Below are 24,993 nucleotides of genomic sequence, written 5' to 3'. Positions count from 1 at the left end.
TTATTTCTTATAGATTTATAAGAAACCACATTGCTGCTTATCCTTTTCCAAGTTTAAATTGTTTTCTATCACAAGTAAAACCTTTCAACTTGTTTGGTGTCATTTCACCTTAATTTAACCCAAAGGGATCACAGAACCATTGTGACTCTCTGGGGTCCCAGTCTGGGTCATGACAAGTCCATGTGATCAGTACCAAGCCTTCCCCAAATAACCCACAGAAGCCTTGGGCCTGCAGGGCCTAGTTTTCCTAGGAGACTTCAACTACCCTGATATTTGCTAGGAAAGCAACACTGGGATGCAAAAGCAGTCTGGGAGATTTCTGCAGTGAACTTTAGATGACTTCCCAACACAACTGTAGAATGTGTCAAACAAGAGGGCTGCCTTTTTAGATCTACTGTTCAAAAAAACCAAAGATTTGTTTGGAGTCATGGAACTCAATGTTGGCCTTTGCTGCAATGACCATAACATCATGGAGTTTAAGACCCTAGTTATACTGCAGAGTTCAAAGGATGGTGGTTAAAGGCTCAGAGTCTAACTGGCAAACAGTTATGAATGGAGTTCCTCATGGGTCAGTAATGGGTCTGATAGTATTCAATACTTTTAAAACTAATTTGAATGATGGGATTGAGTGTACACTCACCAAATTTGCAGAGGGAGGAGAGGTATTTGCACCAGAAAAAGAGAGACACTAAAGAAATAGACCTCAGTGGGCTGGAAGACTGAGCCAACAAGAATTATATGTGTTTTATCAAGGATAAATTTAAAGTCTTAGATGGGATAAAATAAAGCCCAGAAACAGTGCAGATGATGACTGACTGTCTGGGGAGCAGTTCTGCTGAAAGGTATCCGAGAGCCTTGGTGGACAGGAGGCTGAACAAAAACCAGCAATGTGCCTTGGTAGCAAAGCAGACAAACTGTACTGGGCTGTATCAGTAAGATTAGAGCCAGCAGATGAAGCGTGTGATTATTCAGCCCTGCTCGGTATTTGTTAGGTCACATATGGTATACTGTCCATTTGTGGTTCCTCTAGGTTAAAAGAGACATTGTGAAATTGGAAAGGGTCTAGTGGAAGACCACCACAAAGACTGGAGAACTTGACAGATGAAGAAAGATTGAATGAACTGGGTTTGTTCGACCTAGAGATCAGAATCCCCAAGGAGGGATCTATTCACAGTACTTTCCTATACAGAAGGTAGTTACAGAAAACAGAGATACTCTCTTCATAGGAATGCATGGAGACAGAATAAAAGGTAACAAACCTTCAGAAATCTTCAGGAGATAAGAAAAAAATCTCCCTTGTTAATAACTATTAAACATTTGAATAGATTGCTGAAAGAAGTGGTAGAATCTCCCTCACTGCAAGTAGTGAAGACTTGACTTGAGACAGCCATGGATAACCTCATCTAAGGCCCTGCTTGCAGCAGGAGATCAGATGATTTCCTGAAGTCCATTCCAGCCTAGACTTCTTTGATTCTTGATCAGTGTCTCCATGTCAAAAGTAAAGAATAAATGAGTGGTATTTCACAGAGGTTTGTCCTGGGTCAGGTTCATTAATTATTTTCGTTAACACCTTGGACAGCAGAATGAAGTGCATTTAACAAAGAGCTGGGAAGGACTATGAATATATTAGCAAATATAATTAGAATTAAAATGAGAGAACAAAGAAATTATATTAAAATAGGATGCAATTCAGAAGAGACAAGTATAGGACAAAACACAAAAACAGGAATAATGAAATAATGAATTCACAAATACAATGTTAGAAGCAAGTAATTTGCAGCAAGTCTTCAGAGGTTACAGTAGCTCAGAAACATAAGCTGAGTAAAAAATATCCTACTGTTATGAAAAGACTATCAAACTGAAAGACATGCACATAGTTATAAGTAGAAAAATGTGTGAAAACACGAGAAATAATTCCTCCTCTCCACTGAGCACTAGGAAAGTCCCTTCTGAAATGCTAAGCCCATGTTTAGAAACTTTATTTTAAGAAAGACACAGACCCAGTGGGAAAATGATGGAAAAGGGGGGAGGTCTATAAATATGACCTTCATGAGGGACTGATAGATTTGCTGTTTGTTAGTTTAAAGAGGAGCAGGTATTCTTGAAGTGTACAATAAACCACTGAAAAGACTTACATAACCTGCTCTTTATATAGAAAGACTTGCTGAAATAAGCACAGCAACAAGGATTCACATTTTAACGAGAAAAATTCCTCTACTTCCAAGGCTAATGAAGGACTGAAGTGCTTGAGTAGGATCTAAGAGCTCTTTCTTTGGAAATAAATAACATTAGTCAAACATCTTCTGGGAATAAATACAGCTGGAGTAAGGAAGTAGTCCTGACCTGTTAGGACCACTTTCAGACCTATTTACCTGTGATGCGATAGCTCTATATATATGGGTGTGTGTATACATACACACATACTCTGTTAGTCAGCAACACATTTAAGAGGTCCAGATACATATCTGCATTTTGGAGAGAAGTGAGGAAAAGGTGGATTTTTCAAAAATGTACTATAGGTAAAGTTATTTAGGCACGATCTAAAATTCATAACATCCATTCTGCTTGCATATACATGTTAATCAAACAGATGTTTACAATCTATCAAATGAAACATACCGAATCCATGAATTCATTGTTGTTTTAAAAAAAATCACTAGTCAGTGAAATAAACTGACCAAAATAGCAACACAAATCAAAAATACTGTGTTCTAAATCTGTCAGAACCTAATTCAGATACATAGTATAATTTGTTCCTTTTTCTACTAATAATCTAACTTTGTAGCTTGCCCATTAATTGGATGATCACAATTTATATCATGTCTCTCCTTTAGTTTCCTCAGATACAAAGAATTATTTCAAAACCACTTTTTCTTTCTACAGATTAGATGAGCTTTTCCAAAATACTGTACTTATGCAGAACTTGTTGCTGACTTGCCAGCAGACTTACAAAAGGCAGCATTCATAAATGTTTCACAGAGTCTGAGAAACAAGCAAGCAGAAAACAGGAGCGGCAGGCATGAAAATAAAAAGGCTAATCGACCAACTGTGAATAGATCTATCTGTTTCATTTCCTGAAACGTAAATGAGAGGAAGAGATTTATCAACTGGCAAATAGTTTCATAAAGTAGATAATTGTCTCTGCTTAAGCAAGTTGGCTTTGTAATAATGGCATTGCCCTGCAGGGGAATACTGAATTCCATGGCAGATAAATAAGTAGGGTCTCAATCCTGAAGTGTTTAAACTTTCTCTCTTGAATTAAGTCACAGAGAAGTCGACGTAAGAAGTCATGTTATTACAGCCACATGTATTAAGCATTTCTTGGGATACAGAAATACTAGCAACTGCAGAAATTTTCATCTGTCAAATAACAGACGGTAACTGTAAATCAATGTGAATAAATGCCTGGGCTAAGATTCTCATCTAATTTTTTTGAATTTTTTCTTTTTGTTTCTCAAGAAGTATGGGAAGGCACTGTTTGTTCTGCTGTTCTTTAGCAATGGTATTCTTTACAAGATTTACATGAGGCCAATTAAATTGGAACAAATTTTTAAATCCCTAGCAGAATGATAGGATTGCATGAGGTATTGATCTTGAAAAACTCCCACTAAAAAAGACAGGTGTTTGAGACAATGAATTCACTAAAATTTCAATAAAATGCAGACAGTGATCAGTTAATTTTCAGCTGCTGCTTAGGTTAATTTATCTGCTCTCCTACAAAATAGTCATACTTTTCGCATAGATCTAAATTCTAACTTCCTTTTAATACACCTTGTCCATAAATCACAATGGGGCAAATGCCTTAGTTTTCTGCCATATTTCGTCACCATATCCATCTACCCAAGCAACTGCTATTTTGGTAGGGTGATGGGAGACATATTATAAAATATACTTGAAAAGATAAAAAAGGATAACTGTTGGTAAACTACAAGATAATCCAACTGCAAATAAATCTACTCAGGACATCTGATATAAATACTGTGTCTTTTAGAATTTGAAAGGTTCAGATATCAGCCAGACCTCCAGAGTAGCATTTTCCTGGAGTCTAGTCTTAAGGTCTGAAAGATGTCGATAATTACAATATTTGCTTACACTTTGGAAGTGCTGTATCAGTTTTCCTTCTCAAAGTCCTATTGTATTTGTCCTGTAGAAATGCTTCAGAGTTACTTTCCTGAATGTGATCTTATGCCAGTTCCAGCTGGTATTACATGGTAACTCCTAGAGTTAATTTTTCATTTTTGTCTGGAAGTTATACTCAGCCACTCATATGCCTTATGAGAACAAGTCCTGAGGATTTATGATGTCAAATGAAATACATCTAACAAAATTGGGAAGTTCCTGTTTAGGTCTTTGATCAACTGCAGCATGTTAATATAACTAATTATTGGTATTTGCATGCCATTTTGAAAAGCATATCATTACTATGGGATTTTTGGTATGTGCAAAATATAATTTATAAGTAAATGAAAACAATTGCAAGCTGTACTGTTCAAACAGGAAACACCACACGATATAAAGCAGGGCTTTAAATTAATAGAGTAACAGGTGAAGTATCTAATATACCACTTGTGCCCTCATTATCTCCAAAGCTGCATCAGTTCCAAAGAAAATATTAATTTCTTGCATAAAGTAACATTTATGCATGATTGCTTAATTTGTTTGCCCAAATGGTTTGTACACAAACATGCAAGTTCAACAAGCAGATGCACACATATTTTTGCAGATATTTTCTTTATGTTACTGTGTGATTTTGCTTCTACTTATGCAAAATTCTTTCAAAATGTTTGTGTGTTCATGCATGAAACTTAACGAAGACATAATTATTAGTCTAGATGAAATGTTTATATTCCAGATTTAGTGTATCTAAGAGTTTAATTGAAACAACTTGTTAATCAAAAGAACCAAAATGATAGCACACCAATGGTACTTAAATCAGTAATTTTAATGCAGCTAATGACACTAAAGCATTTCCTATTTGACAAACTATAGATATTATCTATACCATCTGTCTGACTTGTCACTCCATGTATGGCATTGTACCAATTCCTAATAACTTTCTTAATATTTGTCCTCTGTTTAAGGGGGAATTACCTAGTTCTATGAAGTTAGTGTTTGTAAAGTGAAACACTGTCCATTTGGTTGCAAATCACATGTTCTGCCTATGAATAATGGTGGCTTTGTATATTCAGTTAATACATATTCTGTGGTTTCACATATAGATAGAAGTTTATCAGAACTGCTAGCTGCCAATTTATTTATTGCTTTCTTTTTCTATCTACTTCAGTTTTAATGCTTAATTTATCACTGAACAGGTTTACAAACATAATTTGTAAATCATTATACGATGTTAGTTCTAAATAGTCATACTGCAAAAAAAATTAAAAATGGGCTGAAGAATGTGGTTATCCTGTTATACTAAGTACTTTGATACCTGATGCTATTCAGAATTCAAAACGTACAAAAGTGAAAAGCAAATATATTTAACAGCCATTTGTACTTGAAGGCCATAGTCCCCAAAACCTATTGAGCTGCCCTACTATACTTACAAGCAGCTGTGCATACATCTCAGTCTTATCACAGTACTGATGCCAACACTATTGTCTGTTAGGAGAGATTTTTTTAAAAAATGACAGTGTGTGTGGTATTGATAAATGAAATGCTAAGTGCAGTATGCTCTCCATGTAAAGTGTCTTTTCAATGACAGATTAATAAATTGTATTATTAAATACATAATACACAGAGGATAGCAAGATTTGCAGTATAACTACCTTTTATGTTACCATTTATGTGGGATATGAAAGTCAAGAACCTTTAGAATGTCATTTTATCATGGTTATCATACAAGAAATATATAAATCCTGTTATTCAGCCATGCTTACATGTGATCTTGATTTTCTTCTTTTCATCAATCAGTTTTGAAATCTATATGTTCTTTTGTTTATAAAACACAGAAAATAGGAATTGGAAAAATGAAAAGATATTTAGTCCACTACCCTAGCTCAAGATGATATTACATGTCTTTAAACTCTCCTGGGTATATGTATATCTCACCTGATCTTGAAACCTTTTACTCACATCGAATAAAATTATTTCCTTCAGAAAGCTTTGCTAGTGTCCAATCATAAACCTTCCCTTGCACAACTGTAGCCCATTCTATTTTTATGCTTTCCCTCTTCTTTCATTGGATTCTTCTGTCTCTAGAGCAAAGCAACTCAATTCTTTTGCATTTGTTTGTATTAAGCTATATCTTAGAGAACTTTGAACTTTTTAATATTTTCTTCTGTCCTACTTTCACTGGTCTACACTATTCCGAGACTTAATTTACATAGAGAAAATCAGGGTTACTCATATTTCATAGCTTTAGGCATTTAAGGTGGGAGACAGGATCTTTGATTTAATCAGCTGTCTGACAACCTCCTCCAGCAAGTGATCCACAGACAAGAATAATAGATGCTGTCACACTGTTTAACAGTGTATGTCTACACTTGTATAAGGATGTTGAACTCCCAGCTGGTTCCTTTGGAAGATTAGGAGACTACCATCCTAAAAAAGGTATCTAATTTAGGATATGTGAATATGCTGAAAAACTCTAGTAGATAAAGCCTTATTAGTTTTACTATAACCTACATTATATGATTAATTCCGCCATGCATGCATGCATCTATCTCTTTAGTAATTTCTAGTATACAGTAGTAGGATAGAAAGTGTTAATAGTATGAATACATATACAACTAAACTTTTTACTTGTTTATGTGCTATGGTAATATTGAAGCATATACTGCTGTAATCTATTGTAAACCTATTCCTGTAGCTGCAACATCTACTACATTTTTCTTTATCTCAGTTTTGGGTAGCTGATTATTCCAACCTAAACCTAACACTTTATTCCTACCCATAGCAAGTCTCATTTAGGCTGTCCTGGCATTTTATTAACCAAAAGAAAAATCACTCATGTCATTTTCCGGTTTTTGTGAATTTCTACTAGCTTTGCCAATTATCAGGCCTAGCACACAGGACGCAGTCAGCATAAAGATGAACCAATAACCAAATTGTATTTGATACAAAAGGGTCAGTATGTGGGTGAGCACTAGGAGTACAAATAAGTCAGTCAGATTATACATGATTGACATCAATCCCACTGACCCCAACAACAACACCACACAACCAACAATGGGTGAGATAAATGGTGAAATGCAGTCTCCCATAGAAGGGACAGGAGACAACCAAGTCAACAAGCCAAACACATAAGACCAAGGAAGCCACATACTGAATCTCTACACAGCCCACACTTACAAAAGCCAGACCTGACTGGAGCCCAGGCCCAGGGAGGCAGGAGGTCCTGCCCCAACAGGGAACTCTGCACAGGGCATCCACCTCACACACAGACACTGCCCCTGCCTGCAAGGGGTCCCAGCTTTTACCCCTCAGTGGGACACCTGACCTTTGGTTACTCAGTGCAGGACACCTGGGGCTCCTTTACCCCATGGCTCTCCCTGCAAGGCCGGCACCACCCTGGAGGGAAGCCTAAAGGGAAACTCACCCCCCCTTTGTGAAGGGCTGTGGGAATCACCCAGATGTCAACCTTAATTTGGGTCTTGGGGTTCAAACCCCAGCATTTCAGTACTACACACTATCTGGATACAACCCTCAGATATTTTTACCCTCTTCAAACTGTTCAGAAATACCTCACAGTTCTCTCTGGACATTAGTATAAGTATCCATAGCCTTGAATTACAAGATAAATGTCCCTCCTGTTTCCCATGCCCAAGCATTCATTGTGAACAAAATACTCTTCAATATTAGGCTTTGCTGTTATGCCAAATTACTTGTATATGCACATGTATATTTTCATTATGTATATACTTATACACTAATACTTTCATTCCTTGATTCAGGTATTCATCATAACACTTGTCAAGGTATTTGGACATTAGATATATTAAGCTGAATGACTTTATGCTTTTCTTCTCTTTCATTTTTCTGTATTTTTTTGCCCTTTATCCATTTGATCCGGGTCAAAACCAGGTATGGACTCACTTCACCAGTCCTTATTATTCCTAAATTCAGGTCTTTCTTATCTGCTTATCAAATAAGCAATGAAGATGCTTCATGAACTACTGATTGTATATTGAATCACTGCAATTTTGAAATCTGTCTTGTTGAGTCTTAATATTTAATGTGATACATTTTCATTGGCTCTTTATGAAGTGAACTTCATAATGTAAGTTCCCAAGTAAATTAATCATATGGAAATACAAAGTTCATATTAAAAAAAAACCCTTACAGGTGGGACATTTTTTAGTAAGAAAGTGGTGACACTAGGATTAAAACTTCAGGTAGTTAGAAAATATAAATAGGATTGGCTATCAAAAAAATAGCTAGATGTGAAATGAACAAATCACTATAAGGGTAAGAATTCCTCTTTACCTTTACACACAGGTCTATGATCACTCCATGCAGCAAAAACTTCAGCTATCCTCTGACAGGTGATACTTTTTGAACCTTGTAGCACATAATCTTCATCGCAGGAGAACTGTACTGTTGCTCCCAAGCTAAAATCAAACAATGACATAAAAAGAAGAAGCATTTTTTTACAAATAGATATCAGTCAATTTTTCCATTCTTTTATGTTTGATGGTCCTGACAAACAATACAAACATGTAATCCAGCATTTTTTTCTCTTAGTAGTAAAAGGCTGCAAGCAATGTACTAGCCTGACTGCACAGTGTTCAGTGTCCTCTGGGCTTGTTTTGGCCAGAGCTGGTTTACCTCTTTTTAACAGTCTTCTGGAGCTCAAGTGGTCATTTTCTGACGTAGCTTCTGACTTCCATATAATAAAGGTTTGACTACCTATGTAATGAACAGTAGCTATTTATGTTAATTGCAACTAGAAAACAATGAGACAGAGATATAACAAAATCACCTAGATGAAGAAGTAAAGGGTCAACCACAAGACTGAGGAAGAAATCTCCACTATAAACATTGTATTACTCCCATTGAAGAACTCAGGATAAAGATGACTTGCTGTAAATGTCCCCCACCCCTGATTCTTCTTCAGGAAGTGTGGTGCTTTTCACTTTAGAACCGGAGGGCCCCCCAACAAACGAAGGGCATAGACCTTCTCGAGTGGGTCCAGAGAAGGTTACGAAGATGATCAGGGGGCTGGAGCACCTCCCTTATGAGGACAAGCTGAGAGAGTTGCAATTGTTCAGCCTGGAGAAGAGAAGGCTCTGGGGAGACCTTATAGCAGCAGCCTTGCAGTACTTAAACAGGGCCTAAAGGAAAGATGGGGAGGCACTCTTTATCAGGGAGTGTAGTGGTAGCACAAGCTTTTAAAATGGAAGAGGGTAAATTTAGATTAGCTGGAAGGAAGAAATTCTTTCTGTGAGGATGATGAGACACAGGATCAGGTTTCCCAGAGCAGCTGTGGCTGCCCCCTCCCTGGCAGTGTTCAAGGCCAGGTTGGACGGGGCTGTGAGCAACCTGGGCTAGTGGAAGGTGTCCCTGCCCATGGCAGGGGGGTTGGATCTTTAAGGTCCCTTCCAACCCAAACCATTCTATGTTTCCATGTTTTGAACTAGGAATGCATTCTTGTAAATAAACTAGTAATCGCTGGTTTTTATATTTTTAATAGGCTAAGATTTTAATTAGGCTAGCAGTAAATCTTGACTCCATATAAGTGGTTTGTTTTGTCTTGAGAGTAACAAGATTCTGAATGTAACAACTACTAGACAATGTAAGTTACAAGGGGAATATGGACATTTGCTCCTCTAACTGCCATATGTTTCTCAAATTAATGGAAGAAAATAAAAGAATTCTAAAAACAACTTTCTCGGTATTTAGCTGTGGTTATTTATGAAGTGATAATGCTGGCTTCAAAAGTTTTTGTACTTTTCCATATGGAGCTGACATTTGGTCTTGAAAACTTGGCACAGAACAAAACAGGAAATAAGCCCAGAAAAACTTGTTTTGTTTGGTTATGTTATGTTATTCTGAGGGGAGGTTTTGGGTTTTATTTTTTCATTTTTGAAAAATAAAAAATCTCAATACATAAATGTGTATTATTGAGATAATTCTTCTTGTCTTTTAATATCATTATTGTTTCAAGTCCTGATTACAGTGGAAATCAGTCAATATATCAGGCTTTTCTCTGACAGCAATATTTTACACTCCATAATTTTAGCTTGCTGTTTCTAAAGGCTTGTCCACCACAGTTGTAAAGTATTTCTATAAACTATGAGTGTGGACAACCTATAGTGTCACAAGCATCTTCAGAGAACATCTTTTACCTTCACAGTTGCTAAATGATCACTACATTTTTTAATTGAAATGTGTTGCTATTTTTATATCATTTTCCTTATATATACTGATGAGGAATAATCATAGGTCTGCACTTTATTGTGTTATCTCATGCTTGTGCCAAAAATGAATGACACTGGGAAACAGTCTTCTTTTCCCCTTTAATTAAGAAGGAATAAACCCCAAACACTAAATTCTAGATGTTACTGAAGAAATTCTGAGAAGAGTCAAGTAAATGAAAAAATAATATTTTGAAAATCTCATGTATGGTGATACTGCCTCTTGTAGTGAAGGATATTGTGCAAGTGAAATCTGGGAGACTATAATCACTTTTATCACCCTTATAGTGGGTGATAAAGCCAGCAACTAAGCCCAACATAGCCACTTGCTCACTCCTCCCTGCCCAATGGAATGGGGGGGAGAATCAGAAGAGTAACACTAAAAAACTTGAGAGTTGAGATGAAAACAGTTTAGTAACTAAAAATAGTGATAATAATTAGAAAAATAATTACAATTAATATTAAGAAGAGAGAGGAGTAAAGATAAGAAAAGATAAGTGATGCACAGTGCAATTGCTCACCACCCACTGACCAATGCCCAGGCAGTCCCTGAGCAGCAATCCACCCCTCCTGACCAACTCCCCCAGTTTCTATACTGAGCATGATGTTCTACGGTATAGAATATCCCTCTGGCTAGTTTGGGTCAGCTGTCCTGGCTGTGTTCCCTCCCAGCTTCTTGTGCACCTGCTTGCTGGCAGAGCATGGGAAACTGAAGAATCCTTAAATTAGGCTAAGCACTACTTACCAACGAATAAAACATCAGTATGTTATCAACATTATTAAAATAATTAAATTAAATTCAAAACACAGCACTATACCAGCTACTAAGAAGAAAATTAACTCTATCCAAGCTAAATCAGGACATTTAGTATTAAAAACATGTGATGAAACCTTGGGGGGGAAAAAAAAAAAATAATCATACAATATTATTTACCAAAATCCAGTGACTGTGTAAAAATACTTGCATGCACATGACCAAGACTAGCATTTTACAGTAAGAAAGACAACCATAAACAGTATTTTGAAAAGGCTTCTAAAAGGAAAATCTGATAAAACGGGAAAAGCACAAATTCCTTTTCCTTCATTACCCTTATTTTTAGATGGCTTAATATTAACAAATATTTTCTTTACATGTAATAGCTAAAACAAATTCCATGAGTAATGGTATTCCTTAGTCTAGGCACAGCTAATACTATGGGCGTTACTAAGTGTAAAGCACTAGAGCACTCATAATTTAACTAACCATAGGTGTGATATTCCGTGAAAACGAGGGAATAAGGGAAGTGCTCATATAAAAGCAAACAGTATGGTGAAGTAAATTATTTTTTAATGGTGTTTGTCATTGTACTTTCATTATAATTTCCAATGACTTTGTGTAGATATATATTTGTATATGAGGCTTTAAAAAATGAATTTAGAAATGTGAATAACTCAAAACTATGAAAGGTTTGGTTTTCTCTCCTAATTCTTCTATAACTGAACAGAAGAAAACAACTTCCTTAATTACTTACATGTGCAGAAAACGAATTTGTTGTGTTGGGTTTTTTTGGGTTGTTTTTTTTTTTTTATTTCGGTACAATTCCTTGAAAAATCTTCTCTCCTAATTCGGTCATCAGGAAATTAGCATACCATCAATACTGAATAGTAACTGGACATTATAATTCATTATAACTCAAACATCAAAATATCAGATCACAGGCTCATTGATTTCAAAGAATTCTGCTGGATTTACATTTACACTCAAAGAGGAACTGAATTAACACTTTTTTTTCTGGGATAATGCTCATAGTAAGTGCTTTTCGGTTTTATTCTAGTCAAAATACAAAGTGACTTTTGTTTCATAACACACTTTTTGTATAGAATAATAGCTACCAGATCTTAGCATCAGGTCGTTATTTAAACTTTTTCTTGATGTATATGCCCTCATGATTTTTCACATGTACATGGCTGACAAGACTGGCTACACTATGCACACAGCCTATCTCTGGATATTTTAAGAATAAACACTGGAGCAACTCCTCAGAAGTCTGTTATAGCAGCTTTCCTGTGTGACCTTGTCAATCATGGAATTAGTTGATTCTTCTGAGATGGATGCCATAGATCTCTAGCCCATTTTCCAGCCTTTGCTATGTTATGTATTTTTTTTTTTTTTAAATTGGTTTATAAAGCTCTGTAAGCAAAGTCTCTGGGATAGTACTTCAATTAAAGAAATTATTTAAGGTTCCTTTAAAATTCTAAAACTAGCGCTTTTGAAAAAAGTTTGGAAGAGGTCTCAGGATATTGTTCAATAGTGACAGGATTTCACTATTGATTTGGATGGGTTCTTCAAATCTGTGTTTGATCCCACGAGAGATAACATCCATTTTTGCTGAAACACTAAAATTAATTTTTCTCTGAAGGGTTTGTCTTGTAAAGAATGAGCTCCATTTTTCTTTCCTTATAGATGGGGATTTTAGTGTTGCAATTTTAGTTAGAGTCCAATTTACAAAGGCAGACAAAAAATTAAAAAGACTGAACACACTTTCCAGAGATCAACTTTTGTTAGGTAATCAATATATCTATGATGAAAATAGTTACTAATGAAGATTAATACTAAAGAGATCAGGAATAATTTTAAGGGAGTTAGATACGTTAGATGTTTGAAAGAAATGGTGTCAGCACAATATAGTTGATGAAATCTGTGGAGTGTCTGGGCTTTACAGAGACATCGATAATAAGCAATGAGGGCATGAAAGATGATATAGTAACTTGAACAGACATATCAGGAGGATTTAACAGTGGATAACAACTCTATAAACTATCACAGAATCACAGAATCATCTAGGTTAGAAAAGACCTTGAAGATCATCTAGTCTAAACATTAACATAACACTGAGAGTTCTCAACTACACCATATCCCTCAGCACGATGTCAACCCAACTCTTAAACACCTCCAGGGATGGGGACTCCACCACTGCACTGGGAAGCCCAATACAATTCCTAACAACCTGTTCTGTAAAGAAATGCTTCCTGATATCTATCTGGCACAAGTTGAGGCCACTACCTCTTGTCCTATCACTTGTTACTTGGTTAAAGAGACTCATCCCCAGCTCTCTGCACCCTCCTTTCAGGCAGCTGTAGAGGGCGATGAGGTCTCCCCTCAGCCTCCTCCAGACTAAACCCCCCCAGTTCCCTCAGCTGCTCCCCGTACGACCTGTGCTCCAGAGCCTGCACCAGCTCTGTTGCCCTTCTCTGGACACGCTCGAGTCATTCAATGTCCTTTTTGTAGTGAGGGGCCCAAAACTGAACACAGGAATCGAGGGGCGGCCTCACCAGTGCCAAGTACAGGGGTCAGATCCCTTCCCTGTCCCTGCTGGCCACACAATTGCTGACACAAGCCAGGATGCCATTGGCCTGCTTGGCCCCCTGGGCACACTGCTGGCTCCTGTTCAGCCGGCTGTCAATCAACACCCCCAGGTCCCTCTCTGACTGGCAGCTCTGCAGCCACTCCTTCCCAAGCCTGTAGCGCTGCTGGGGGTTGTTGTGGCCTAAGAACTAGTCCAAGAACAGCTCCTTTTTGTAGAATAAATAAAAAAAGTTTGTGAAAGAAGGGGATAAAGAATTGCTGCAGTGTCTATGAAAAAAGGAGGAAGATATAAAAGTGATAAACTGAGAAAAATTTAAAAGTTAACATAATGTATTGGTCCTTCCAGAGTAAGGCTAAGTTTCTATATGATACTGCGGAAGAGGAACCACTAGACAGATCACAGTCTGGAGAAAGATGATCTCTCATTAATGTTAAAAATTATACTCAGCTACTCCAGAGACTATATGGTTAGGAAGGTTGAAAAAGTAGCAAGAATAACTTTTTCAAGATTAGTTTTTCACAGGAATCTATCTGCTGTAGAAAGTCATGTTGAGAAAATCTGAACCCCTTTGATTATTCAAAAAAAAAGAGCATCTAAAAAAAAAAAAAAAAAAGGAAATATATTTCCTTTAACTAATCATGGACTGATTTAAAGAGGAAACACTGAGCAGGAAGTACACCATTCACTAAAAAAATTGAACTGACTGTATCAAAACTGTAACTGACAAAAATTCCAGAAGTTTGGAATTATTATGAAGACATTACAAGTCTAATTATTTTTATTGCCTCCAAAAGTAGAAGTAACACTCACATTAACTAGTCTACTTTACTTGTCCAAATTAGTCTTGATCTTCAACTGATACTTGATAGTATATGACTGTAAGAATACTGGACTCATAAAACACAGTGAGATTAGATAATTTACAAAATCATGTGTGCCATGTGAGTGAGATCTAATAAGGGTAATTAGATAAGCAGATGATACATCACCAGTCTAAAAAGAAAACTGAAGAGCCAGAGATCAGTTCCTATGGCAGATCAATACAAAAAGACGATAATCTCAAAAGTCAAACAAGCACTTCCTGTCTGAAAGGTCAAAAGAAGGAAAAAAAAAAAAAAAGTCCTGCAGAAATCTGTATAATCCTTCTGGACTTGAAGTGTAAGAATGGCATGCATAAAGGCGAGCATATTGACTATCATGAGTTTATCAATAAAATGTTAAGAAATTGCGTCTCTCGGGAAAGAGCCCAGTCAAAAAAGCCTAGCCCAAATTAACATGTTTCAATGTTTTCATTATCTACATATACAGCCTTTCAAAAATGGAAAAACATTAATTCTTTCACAGTTGTCTAGTAGGACAGATCCTTCTCATGATTTCTGATGATGATATATTTTCTTCAATATCTTTTATCTATGACATACAAGAATTCAGGTAACTGAGTACAGGAGGGTAAAGTGTCACTTCCCTCCCAAGGTATGGAGCATGAGGTGAATATGATGAAGGTTCAAAAAGGTCATGCAGATTACCAGGAAATAATTATTAGTTCTAAAACAAAATGAAAAGATAGGTCTACATCTATATTCCTTAGACTTAGCTTTCACTGGAGCATTTGATCATGGGTTTGATGTGGGTCTGCTGTGGTGTGGTGACATAGCAGCAATTTCAGTAGGGTTTATTCTTTCTTCTTTTTCTTTTTCTTTTTCTTTTTCTTTTTCTTTTTCTTTTTCTTTTTCTTTTTCTTTTTCTTTTTCTTTTTCTTTTTCTTTTTCTTTTTCTTTTTCTTTTTCTTTTTCTTTTTCTTTTTCTTTTCCTTTTTTTTTTTTCCTTTTCCTTTTTACTTTTTCTTTTTCTTGGACTGCGTTATGGGACAAAGAGGTATTCTTGATAGGATGAAATTGATGATATCTTTGCATGTACTGCTTGAGGACATGTGGGAAATCTGATCTTAGAGAACTACGAATTATGGAGAGAGAAAATCAGATCGTGGAAGCTGATTTGGGAGGACTTGTTCCTGGAGTAGTCTACCTCTGAACTGTACACAGGTATTATTTTAGAGGAAAATGGCAGAGTAGCCCAAAACAGAGTGTGGGAACAAATGTCAAAAAACCAGTGTGGACAATTAAGGGCAGTTTGATTCCCTGACTTACATTTGAACTAAACAGCTTACCAGACGAAGCCACTGAAAAGTGTGTGTAGACTATGCCTGCTTTGTAAATCTCAAGAGAAATGAAGCATGATATAGCTATGAAGTCGCTCATTGTTATATACAATATAGACATGCATCACGAAAAAAAGAGAAATCTAAAGGATAGCAGGAATATCTCCAACAAGTTTCAAAAGCAGAATATATTTGGCAAAAGAGTTCCATCTGTGGATGCAAAGGCCAGAATGGATTCATTTAGTCCAGTAGGCTAATACTGAGAGTCATGAAAAGTAAATGTTTAGAGAAGAAATTCAGAATATGGCAAACATGTACAGCTTATCTTCTGATCATTACTATATTTCAATCATTTATGGTTAAGGAACTTTCTGAACTGGAGCTACTAATTTAGTAGACCCTGGGTGACTAAATTAGACTTCCTGAGTCAGCCCTCAGCTACAGCCAAGACTGGCAAAGCAAACTAGTTAAAAAAGGAGTTCATAAACAATGTGGTCCATTAATAAATGGATAACACAACCTTGTGATGCTGGAAGCCAATATGGAAAAGGCAGAAGTATTCAACATCTTTTTAGCATTAATTTCTACAGCACATCTGCTCCTAGACATCTGCATGTGCCAACATGATTTTAGGAAGAATAGGGACAGCAAATACTGGGGAGCAACATGTAAAAGATGGCTGTATTCAAAGGCAAGCTTTCACCAAAGAATGCTGAAAAATCTGTCTGATTCTATGCAAGGCTGGTATAATCTATGAAAAACTGGTGATGAGTACTTGACTGCAGAAAGCCTAATATCATATGACATTTTAAGAAAGGTAAGAAGAAGCTAGGAACATCACATCAATTCCTTGAAAGAACATGTCCTCTAGCATAAACAGGAAATCAGTGGTCCTTAAACAGATTTACCAACGACAAATCATATGGGATCAACCTGATTGAATTCTATGACAAAATGACTGGCTACATGGACCAGTGGTAGATGTAATAGCACTTGATCTAACCATGCTCAACATCAGCAAGGCCTCTGACACCACGTCTTGCAGTAGTGTCTTTTGGGAGCCGACAAAATATGCAATGAATAGATAGGTTCAAAATTGACTTGGCAGATGTGCTCAAAGGGTAGGAATCAATGTCTTCATATTCAGCTTGTGTCTAGTAATAAGCTGAGCACTAGGAAGTAAAAATGGGGTCTTATGCTGTTTAGTATTTTCGTCCTCAACCTTAATGATGAGACTGAATAACCACCCAGCATATTTATGGATCATACTAAAATAGGAAAATTACTGACACACTGAATAAGAGAGCTCCAGTCCAGACACTTGACAAAGTTGAGCACTGGGCCAACAGAAACCTTGTAAGACTCAACAAGTAAAGGTACAAATTTCAGCACTACTGATCAGTAATGTGTTCCCATTCTGAATAAAACTAACTAGATACTCAGCTACATTAGAAACAGTGGCAGCAGATCAAGTGAAATTATTTCTTAACTGGTGAGGCTGTATCTGCAATATTACACTCAGTGTTTGGTTTGCCACTACAAAAGACATATTAATAAAAACTGTAAAGGGTTTGGAGATTAATCTGAGGCTTAGAGCACATGACTAACAGTAAAATATTGAGGCAGTTAGGCTTAATTAGTCTAACAAAAAGGAAGCTAAGGTACCATCTAACAGCATATCATAACTACTTCAAGAACTGTTACAAAGATAATGAAGCCAAATTTTTCTTCATGTGGTAGACATTAGACAAGGAGCAGTTCAGGAAATTCAGGTGTTAACTTACAAGAAGCTTCTAGAAAAGGTAGGGCAGAACTGGAACATCATAACTAGACTGTTGTGAAATCTCCATTCCTGAAAGTTTCCAGGACTGGTTAAACAAAGCCACAGCTGATCTAATTTAGTGATGGCATTAGTCCTGCCTTGGGCAGGAGGTTGGATTTGATGCCCTCTCAAGGACCCTTCCAATCAATATTTTTATGATTCAGTCAAGCTGTTCAATTTGTTTTGATCTCTCATATAAAGCTGCTGCATCTACAACATACTGTGCTAAAGCAGTTTGTGGCTTCAGAAATGCATGCATGTCAGTAACTTTAGCTGCTAATTTCTATTTCTAATAGGACAAAGATGATTGTTTCCAGGTTTTCATTTTCAGGAAAAAAATCACAAAAGTTGGATATATTTGGCTTCACTAAGGGCAAAACGTGCCTGACAAATATGGTGTCCTTCTACATGGGGATTAGAGCATTGGTGGATAAGGGAAGAGCAACTGATGCCGTCTACCTGGACTCGGGCAAAGCATTTGACACTGTCATGCACAACATCCTTGTCTCTAAATTGGAGAGACATGGACTTGACAGATGGATCACTTGGTGAATAAGGCATTGGCTGTATGGTCACACTCAAAGAGTTGCAGTCAATGGCTCAGTGTCCAAGTGGAGACCAGTGACAAGTGGTGTTCATCAGGGGCTTGTTTTGGGACTGGCACTTTTTAACATCTTTGTCAGCAACATGGACAGTGGGATTGAGTGCCCCCTCATCAAGTTTGCCAATGACACCAAGCTTTGTGGTGCTGTTGACACACTGGAGGGAAAGGATGTCATCCAGAGGGACTTGTACAGGCTTGAGACGTGGGCCCATGGAAACCTCACGAAATTCAACAAGGCCAGTGCAAGGTCCTGCCTGTGTGTTGAAGCAGTCTGAAGCACAGTTACAGGCTGGGCAATGAGTGGATTGAGAGAGACCCTGCAGAGGAGGACTTGGGGATATTAGTGGATGCAAAACTGAGTATGAGCCACAATATGCGCTTGCAGCCCAGAAAGCCTGATGCAAGAAAGCTCTTGATGGAAGCCTGGGCTGCATCAAAAAAAGTGGCCAGCAGGTCAAGGGAGGTGATTCTCCCCCCTCTACTCTGCTCTCATGAGACCCCACTTGGAGGACTGTGTTCAGCTCTGGGGCCCCCAACATAAGAAGGTCACAGACCTTTTTGAGCAGGTCCAGAGGAGGCCACAAAGATGATCAAGGGGCTGGAGAACCTTCCTTATGAGGACAGGCTGAGAGAGTTGGAGTTGTTCAGCCTGGGGGACCTTATAGCGGCCTTCCAGTACTTCAAGGAGGCCAGTAAGAAAGATGGGGAGGGACTCTTTATCAGGGAGTGTAGTAAAAGGACAAGGTGTCACAGGTTTAAACTGGAAGAGGGTAAATTTAGATTAGCTGGAAGGAAGAAATTCTTCACTGTGAGGGTGGTGACACACCACCTGGCACAAGTTGCCCAGAGCAGCTGTGGCTGCCCCCTCCCTGGCAGTGTTCAAGGCCAGGTTGGACGGGGCTTTGAGCAAGCTGGGCTAGCGGAAGGTGTCCCTGCCCATGGCAGGGGGTTGGAACAAAGATGATCTTTAAGGTTCCCTTCCAACCCAAATCAATCTATGATTTTATTTTCAATGGAAAAATAACATTAAAAAATGTTAAATAATACCGTCATAGAAAAACACTTTAATCTCATATCTATTTTTGAAGTCTCCAGCATCTGCCCCAGATTTGGGATCCCTCTTCAAAGAACATAAACTAAAAGCAGTGAGAAGGAGTCTAAAATTAAGTTACAGAATTTCTAAAGGATGTGAAAGAGCAGGTTTAAAATTTTGAACTTCATATGAAGTTTATATTGAGTAGTATTCTTCTAACATGTGGTGTATGTGTAGCAAGCTAACATTTTAGACTATTTTCCTCCATTATTTGATATATTCTTTAAATTACTACTCAACAACATTCAATTATGCAAGGAATCAAAACCTTAACCTCAGCTGTAACAATAAATTATATTAATCTGCATTTTTCACTTATACTTCTCTTGCAGATTTTGTGATGGATAGGTGGAACAGACTAGAAGAAAGACATAATGCCATTTGGATTTTTGTACTGATGCGAAGGGAATACATTTGAATTCATACATTGCAGTATCATTCTGTTTCTGTGGAATTAACTGAAAAGTCATATAAAGTATAGAAAAAAGTATTCTCCAAGATTCAAATCTTTCTGCCCTATTAACCTATTCTGTCCACACCTACACCCAAGAGTTTGAGAGAGTACACAATTTTTTGCCACAGAAAAAAAAAAAAAACACAACCAAAAATACCTAAACATCAGCTTTTAAAGTCTGTCCCTATCAAAGAATTGTTTTAATATTATGATGCATTTTAATGCTAATGCAAATAATTAATCAGTATTGTAGCATGTGTTATTTTCTCCATCTGCAGTGAAAGAACCTAAAGCTATGTGCAAGCTTTCAAGGCTATGCAGTGTATCAGGTTTTCTTAATCTAGCAACATGCCACTGATCCATAATTATGCATATGCAAGCTACAGGTAGAATCGACCATAGTGTCTTTGAGTCACAATAGGAATGTTGAACTAAACCACAGAACCTGTCCCAAGTTAAGAGCATGCATAAGAACATTTTTGTAGATCAGTTGATACAGTACTTGGCAATACTGCTGAGAAATGTTAGGATTCCAAGAACTAATGTTAGAATAAACCTTCAAAACTTTTGGTCAAGAAAAATACTTACCATGTGCCGAACAAACTAAAGTGATGACTACATTTCAGGTGCAGAGGATTTCCCAACACTTGGGAGATCACTGGTAATTCCGCTTAAACAATTCTTATGGTGTTACATTTTCCCACAAAGCTTATACTCTCAGAGGCTTCTGCTTGACAAAGGAACCAATTAACTGCTGACAAATGAAACAGGTACTCTTCCCCTTTAAACTACCCTCACATCTCACACTACAAATTGTCTAAATTTTGCTCAATTTTCAGGATATTTGGCTAGAAGTTTCAGAGTCTACAAGCTCACCTTACATAGCTGCAGAGAAGGGTATGTGCTTCAGAGAAGGCTTAAGAAAAATTAAATGTGAAAGTTTCAATCAATCCCTGTGGCTACACTTCAAAGTCATTCTTCCAAAGAAAATAACCATAAATTAATTTATAATATAAAATAAGTGAAAAAATTACCATTAGATATACTGTAACTCAACTCACTGGTATCATAAAATGTCTTTAATACATACTTCATATGCTTCCTTCTTTCAGTAGAATCTGTATTTTTAAGAGCACATTAGTACCTTTGTGGCTGTCCAACAGCACTCATTGCTTTTCTGTGATCCAAGTTTGATCTGAATTTTAAATACCTAGCTGGAATACACTACAGAGATAGAGGGATATAGACTCATTCATTCATTTCATGAAGCCAGAACTTTGGGATGGTGGTGGAGCAAAATGTTTCTTCATAATAAAATACTTGTCCAAGTATAATTCAGTTTGTCAATGCTTATTCCACTATAAACAATGAAAAAAAGCCTCCAAACCCCAACAATTAAAAAAGCAACAAGATCACATGAAAACTTTCTCTCTTCATCTGTAACATCTTTCTTATATTTTCCATAGTGGCATTGATTCTAAAATTGGACACTCATTTTACTGTATGACAGGTAACGTAAAATAAACTGCTGGAAATTCCAGCAGAACAAACACTAGTACATCTAAAATTTTAAGAAACTTCTAGGGAAGGCAAGTTTTCTTTCGGATGTAAAATATCTTTTTCAGTATAGGAAAAGTTGGCAGCTATTAGTAAGTCTTCTTGACTTTATTTCAACTTGCAAAGGCCTCTTATGCTCAAATAGGCAGCTAGTACCAGAAACATATCTGAAAATTCAAAATGTAGCCATGGGGAATTTTCACATTAGAAAAAATATCCAAAACAGTGAACATGGAGTGTCAGGTCATAAAGACTGTCATGAAATGCTGCATCCTATCTTAGAGCTTGCATTACAGATTTTCTAAATCTATGTAAGAACCATGTAAGAACATATGAATGTCCTGAGAGAGCACTTAGTGTTTATAATCAGGAGTGAAATTGCAATAAAATGCTTCCAAACTTATACCTTCACATTTGAAGAAAGATAAAGAGAAGTGACAAAAGCATTCTCTTCTCTAAAACAGATTAAATTGTACTGGTTAGTTTTTGATTGATCTTAATAAAGACTGCTCTAAACACTTATTCAAAATACTGTATTTTAAAATCAAAGTGTTTTAATTGTGGTTTTCACTTCCTTATCAGAAGGGGGGGAAAAGAGACAAACTCAAAGTAAAGCTATTTCCTACACTATAGAGTGACTTCAAGAAGAGAAAAGGAGAAGTGTGCTATTTTTCTTTCTGTCAGGTATAAGACAACCTGGAAAAGATAGCACTGTACTTTTTTAACTGATTGGAAGCATTTTCTTTCAATGTCTTATTTAAAGAATTAGTAGCATTCTTACTTTGGAAGTTTATGAAGCACTTGAGCAACCATTATGATAATGGCAACACTTGAAACCAGGTTAATTTAAAAAGGAATTTTATTCAGTCTGTTGAAAATTTCTAGTTTGCTTTTGTACCTTTCCTTGTAAGACCTCTTTTGAATGTATCAAGTATTCAACATGAGACAAATGACATATGTGTTACTAACTCACCAGTCCTGTTCTTTACGAGTACAAATCTCACCATTCACATTTGTAAGACATTCAACAAGCCTTAGATAGGAAACTACCTTATTTATCACTAATATGTGTAAGACCAAAACTTTCGTTTTTTAAGGCCTGTCAATAAAGTGGCTAGAAATTGTGCACATGTGTGTGTGTATATATCCCCCCGCCCCCCCCCTCCAGTTTCCAAATAAAAAGAGAGGCTACCACAAAAATAGTGTAAAGGCTCAATCTTTTGATAGGAAACTAGTCCTTTCTGGGTTGTTTCTGAGAAATACAGTAAGAATAGACCTTCCTGAGAAGACGTTGCAGCCGATGGGATTCATTTAGAGAAGATTATCCAGACTTGCTTGATAATCACATCATCACAATGTATAGTGAAAAATGTTAAATTATATCCTAATAATTTAGCCTAAAAGGAAAGATGAGGGCAAGATCATCATCATATCTCCTTTGAGATACCGACTCTCACATAAGGTTAAGTGGACTGTTCTTTCACGTTATTCTTTCAGTGGTCACTTGCAGAGATAACACTCGAAGAGGATATGCATATCCTTTGTCAATGCCTTTCACCACCAAGCAGTATTTCTGAGGTTACAGTATGAAACACTGGCCTAAGGAATGATTCTACAAAGCATGACATTCTACAAAGCATGTATTAAGAAATACAGCTCATTTTTATTTCTCTGAAAATATCCAGAAATCATTTTTTATTAGGTAATGTCAGATATTCCATTCTACATAAAATTAGTTATAAAGCTTCCTCTGATGCACACTGAATTTTTTATTTTCTGAAAACTAGAGAAATAGGGAGACTATAATAACTGACTGGAAAATTTTAATAACTACTGTCAGCTAGCATATTTACTTGTCAGTTCTGCTTGATTATAGGGACAAAAGACAAAACAAAACAAAACTACAAAAAGCTATGTAAAAGAATGAAGTAAGATAATTTCATAATATCTTTGCTCGTGTCCCAGATTAACACTTATTATCTTCATATGTTAGGAAGTGTGCTGTGTGATATGTAAAATACAAAACTGAATATAACAAAACCATTTAATTTAAGAATGGTCAATCTCACTTCTATTTATTTCTTCCTTTTCTCTTTCCTCACTTAGGTGTTTTGAAGTGAGTTTACTTTTGTAAACATTATGATAATGTGAAATTCATATATGATGTAAAACAAGTACATCACTTTAGATTTATTCTTTTAACACAGTCTAAAATTTGTCTATATATCAAATATATAATAATACGTTTATTCAGTCCTTTTCAGGATGTGATGAATGTTCAACAATTGAAAAGGAAATAATTCAGAAACTCAGATAAAAGATTAAAATTAATTCAAAACATTTTCAAGAAGTGATAATATATGTGTGTCTTTACTGATGCATCAACTGTTACTGACAGTAGGAGTCATATATGTTCACGAAGAAAAAGACATAGAATATTTTGAAAGAGTACTGCAAAGTTGCAAAGTTTGGTATTGTTTTCTTACAAGATATGGAATTTGAAAAATAGCTCCTTATGGAGGAAGAAAGTGGGCCAGGATTTGAGTTTAGGTTAAAAAAAAGTTGCAAGGTATCACTGGCAGTCTATATTTCTTTGATTCTTTGCAGTTTTCCTAGAAACATTTGAAAAAGCCAGCAAAGAATTAAATGTAAGAATTTGTTAGAAACGACGTACAGCTTTTTAGTCCTGCTTTTATTCTTTATTTTTCTCTTTATTTTATTCTTTATTTTTATTTTTATTTTACTCTTTGTTTTGCTTTGTTGTTCACAAAAACCTTCATTACCACATGTAGGCAAGATATTTGCAAATCTAATACAGTATTTACAGGAGAAAATTATTTCAACTTACCTTCAACCCATTTTTTGTCAAATTATAAGAAATATATGCTCTCTTTCAAGTAGATATTTTATCTTCTTTGTATACTAAGTACAGGCTATATTGCACTACATAATTTTATATAGAATTCCATTTCACTCTTTACTGAGAAGTTCACTTTTGAAAGGGTAGCCCAACAACAGCAATACATTTTTAGTATATACATTTTCCAAGTTCAGTATTAGAGAAACAATATAATGGTAGGGTTTATATTTTACCTAAAATCTGAGCCTATCCGTTTTCCATTTTCTGGTTCTCCAGGATCTGGACACAAATTGGATGCCTGTTTAATACCTCCCTCATTTACTGTAAAAAAAAAAAGAAAAAAAAGAAAAAAAAGAAAAAAAGAAAATAAACAACAACAACAAAAAGATAAAATTATACAATTTTTAGCAAATACAGAGTTAAGCAATTAACAAATATGAAAACGTACATTATCTGCATTTTAGGTCCTTTAAAATTGATTTTGTACAGAATATGAACACCCATATGATATCTAGTTTTAATGCATAAATTTCTACTCCCAATAATAAGCAAAGCATATATTTTCTGGTTTGGGTTTTTTTCAACAAAATAATACAAGTTTTGTATAAGTTGTACTAATCATCTATTTTTTGCTTGTAATATTATTGAACCCCTATGGAAATGTTATTACTATTCCTATACAAACATTAACATTGAAAAGAGTGTTCAGTAAGTTTAGGGCTGTAAGATTTTACTGTGAA

The 24,993-nt window shown here is 36.2% G+C and overlaps 1 protein-coding gene across 3 annotated transcripts in view; it reads right to left on the bottom strand.

Annotated features, from left to right (window-relative positions):
• CSMD3 (CUB and Sushi multiple domains 3) overlaps nucleotides 1-24,993 on the bottom strand; it is a 732,271-nt gene that overhangs the window by 415,510 nt on the left and 291,768 nt on the right. For all 3 annotated transcript variants that reach the window (XM_074897604.1, XM_074897605.1, XM_074897607.1), the window contains 2 exons: nucleotides 24,487-24,574; nucleotides 8,428-8,552 (listed from right to left, as the gene is read on the bottom strand). In XM_074897604.1, coding sequence (XP_074753705.1) covers nucleotides 8,428-8,552; nucleotides 24,487-24,574 — 213 coding nt within the window. The remainder of the gene's footprint in view (nucleotides 1-8,427; nucleotides 8,553-24,486; nucleotides 24,575-24,993) is intronic.

The sequence above is a fragment of the Athene noctua genome, chromosome 2 (genome assembly GCF_965140245.1).
Source record: "Athene noctua chromosome 2, bAthNoc1.hap1.1, whole genome shotgun sequence".
Taxonomy (NCBI): Eukaryota; Metazoa; Chordata; class Aves; order Strigiformes; family Strigidae; genus Athene; species Athene noctua.
The sequence above is the reverse complement of the archived record's forward strand: the minus strand, read 5'-3'. Positions and strand labels throughout refer to the sequence as shown.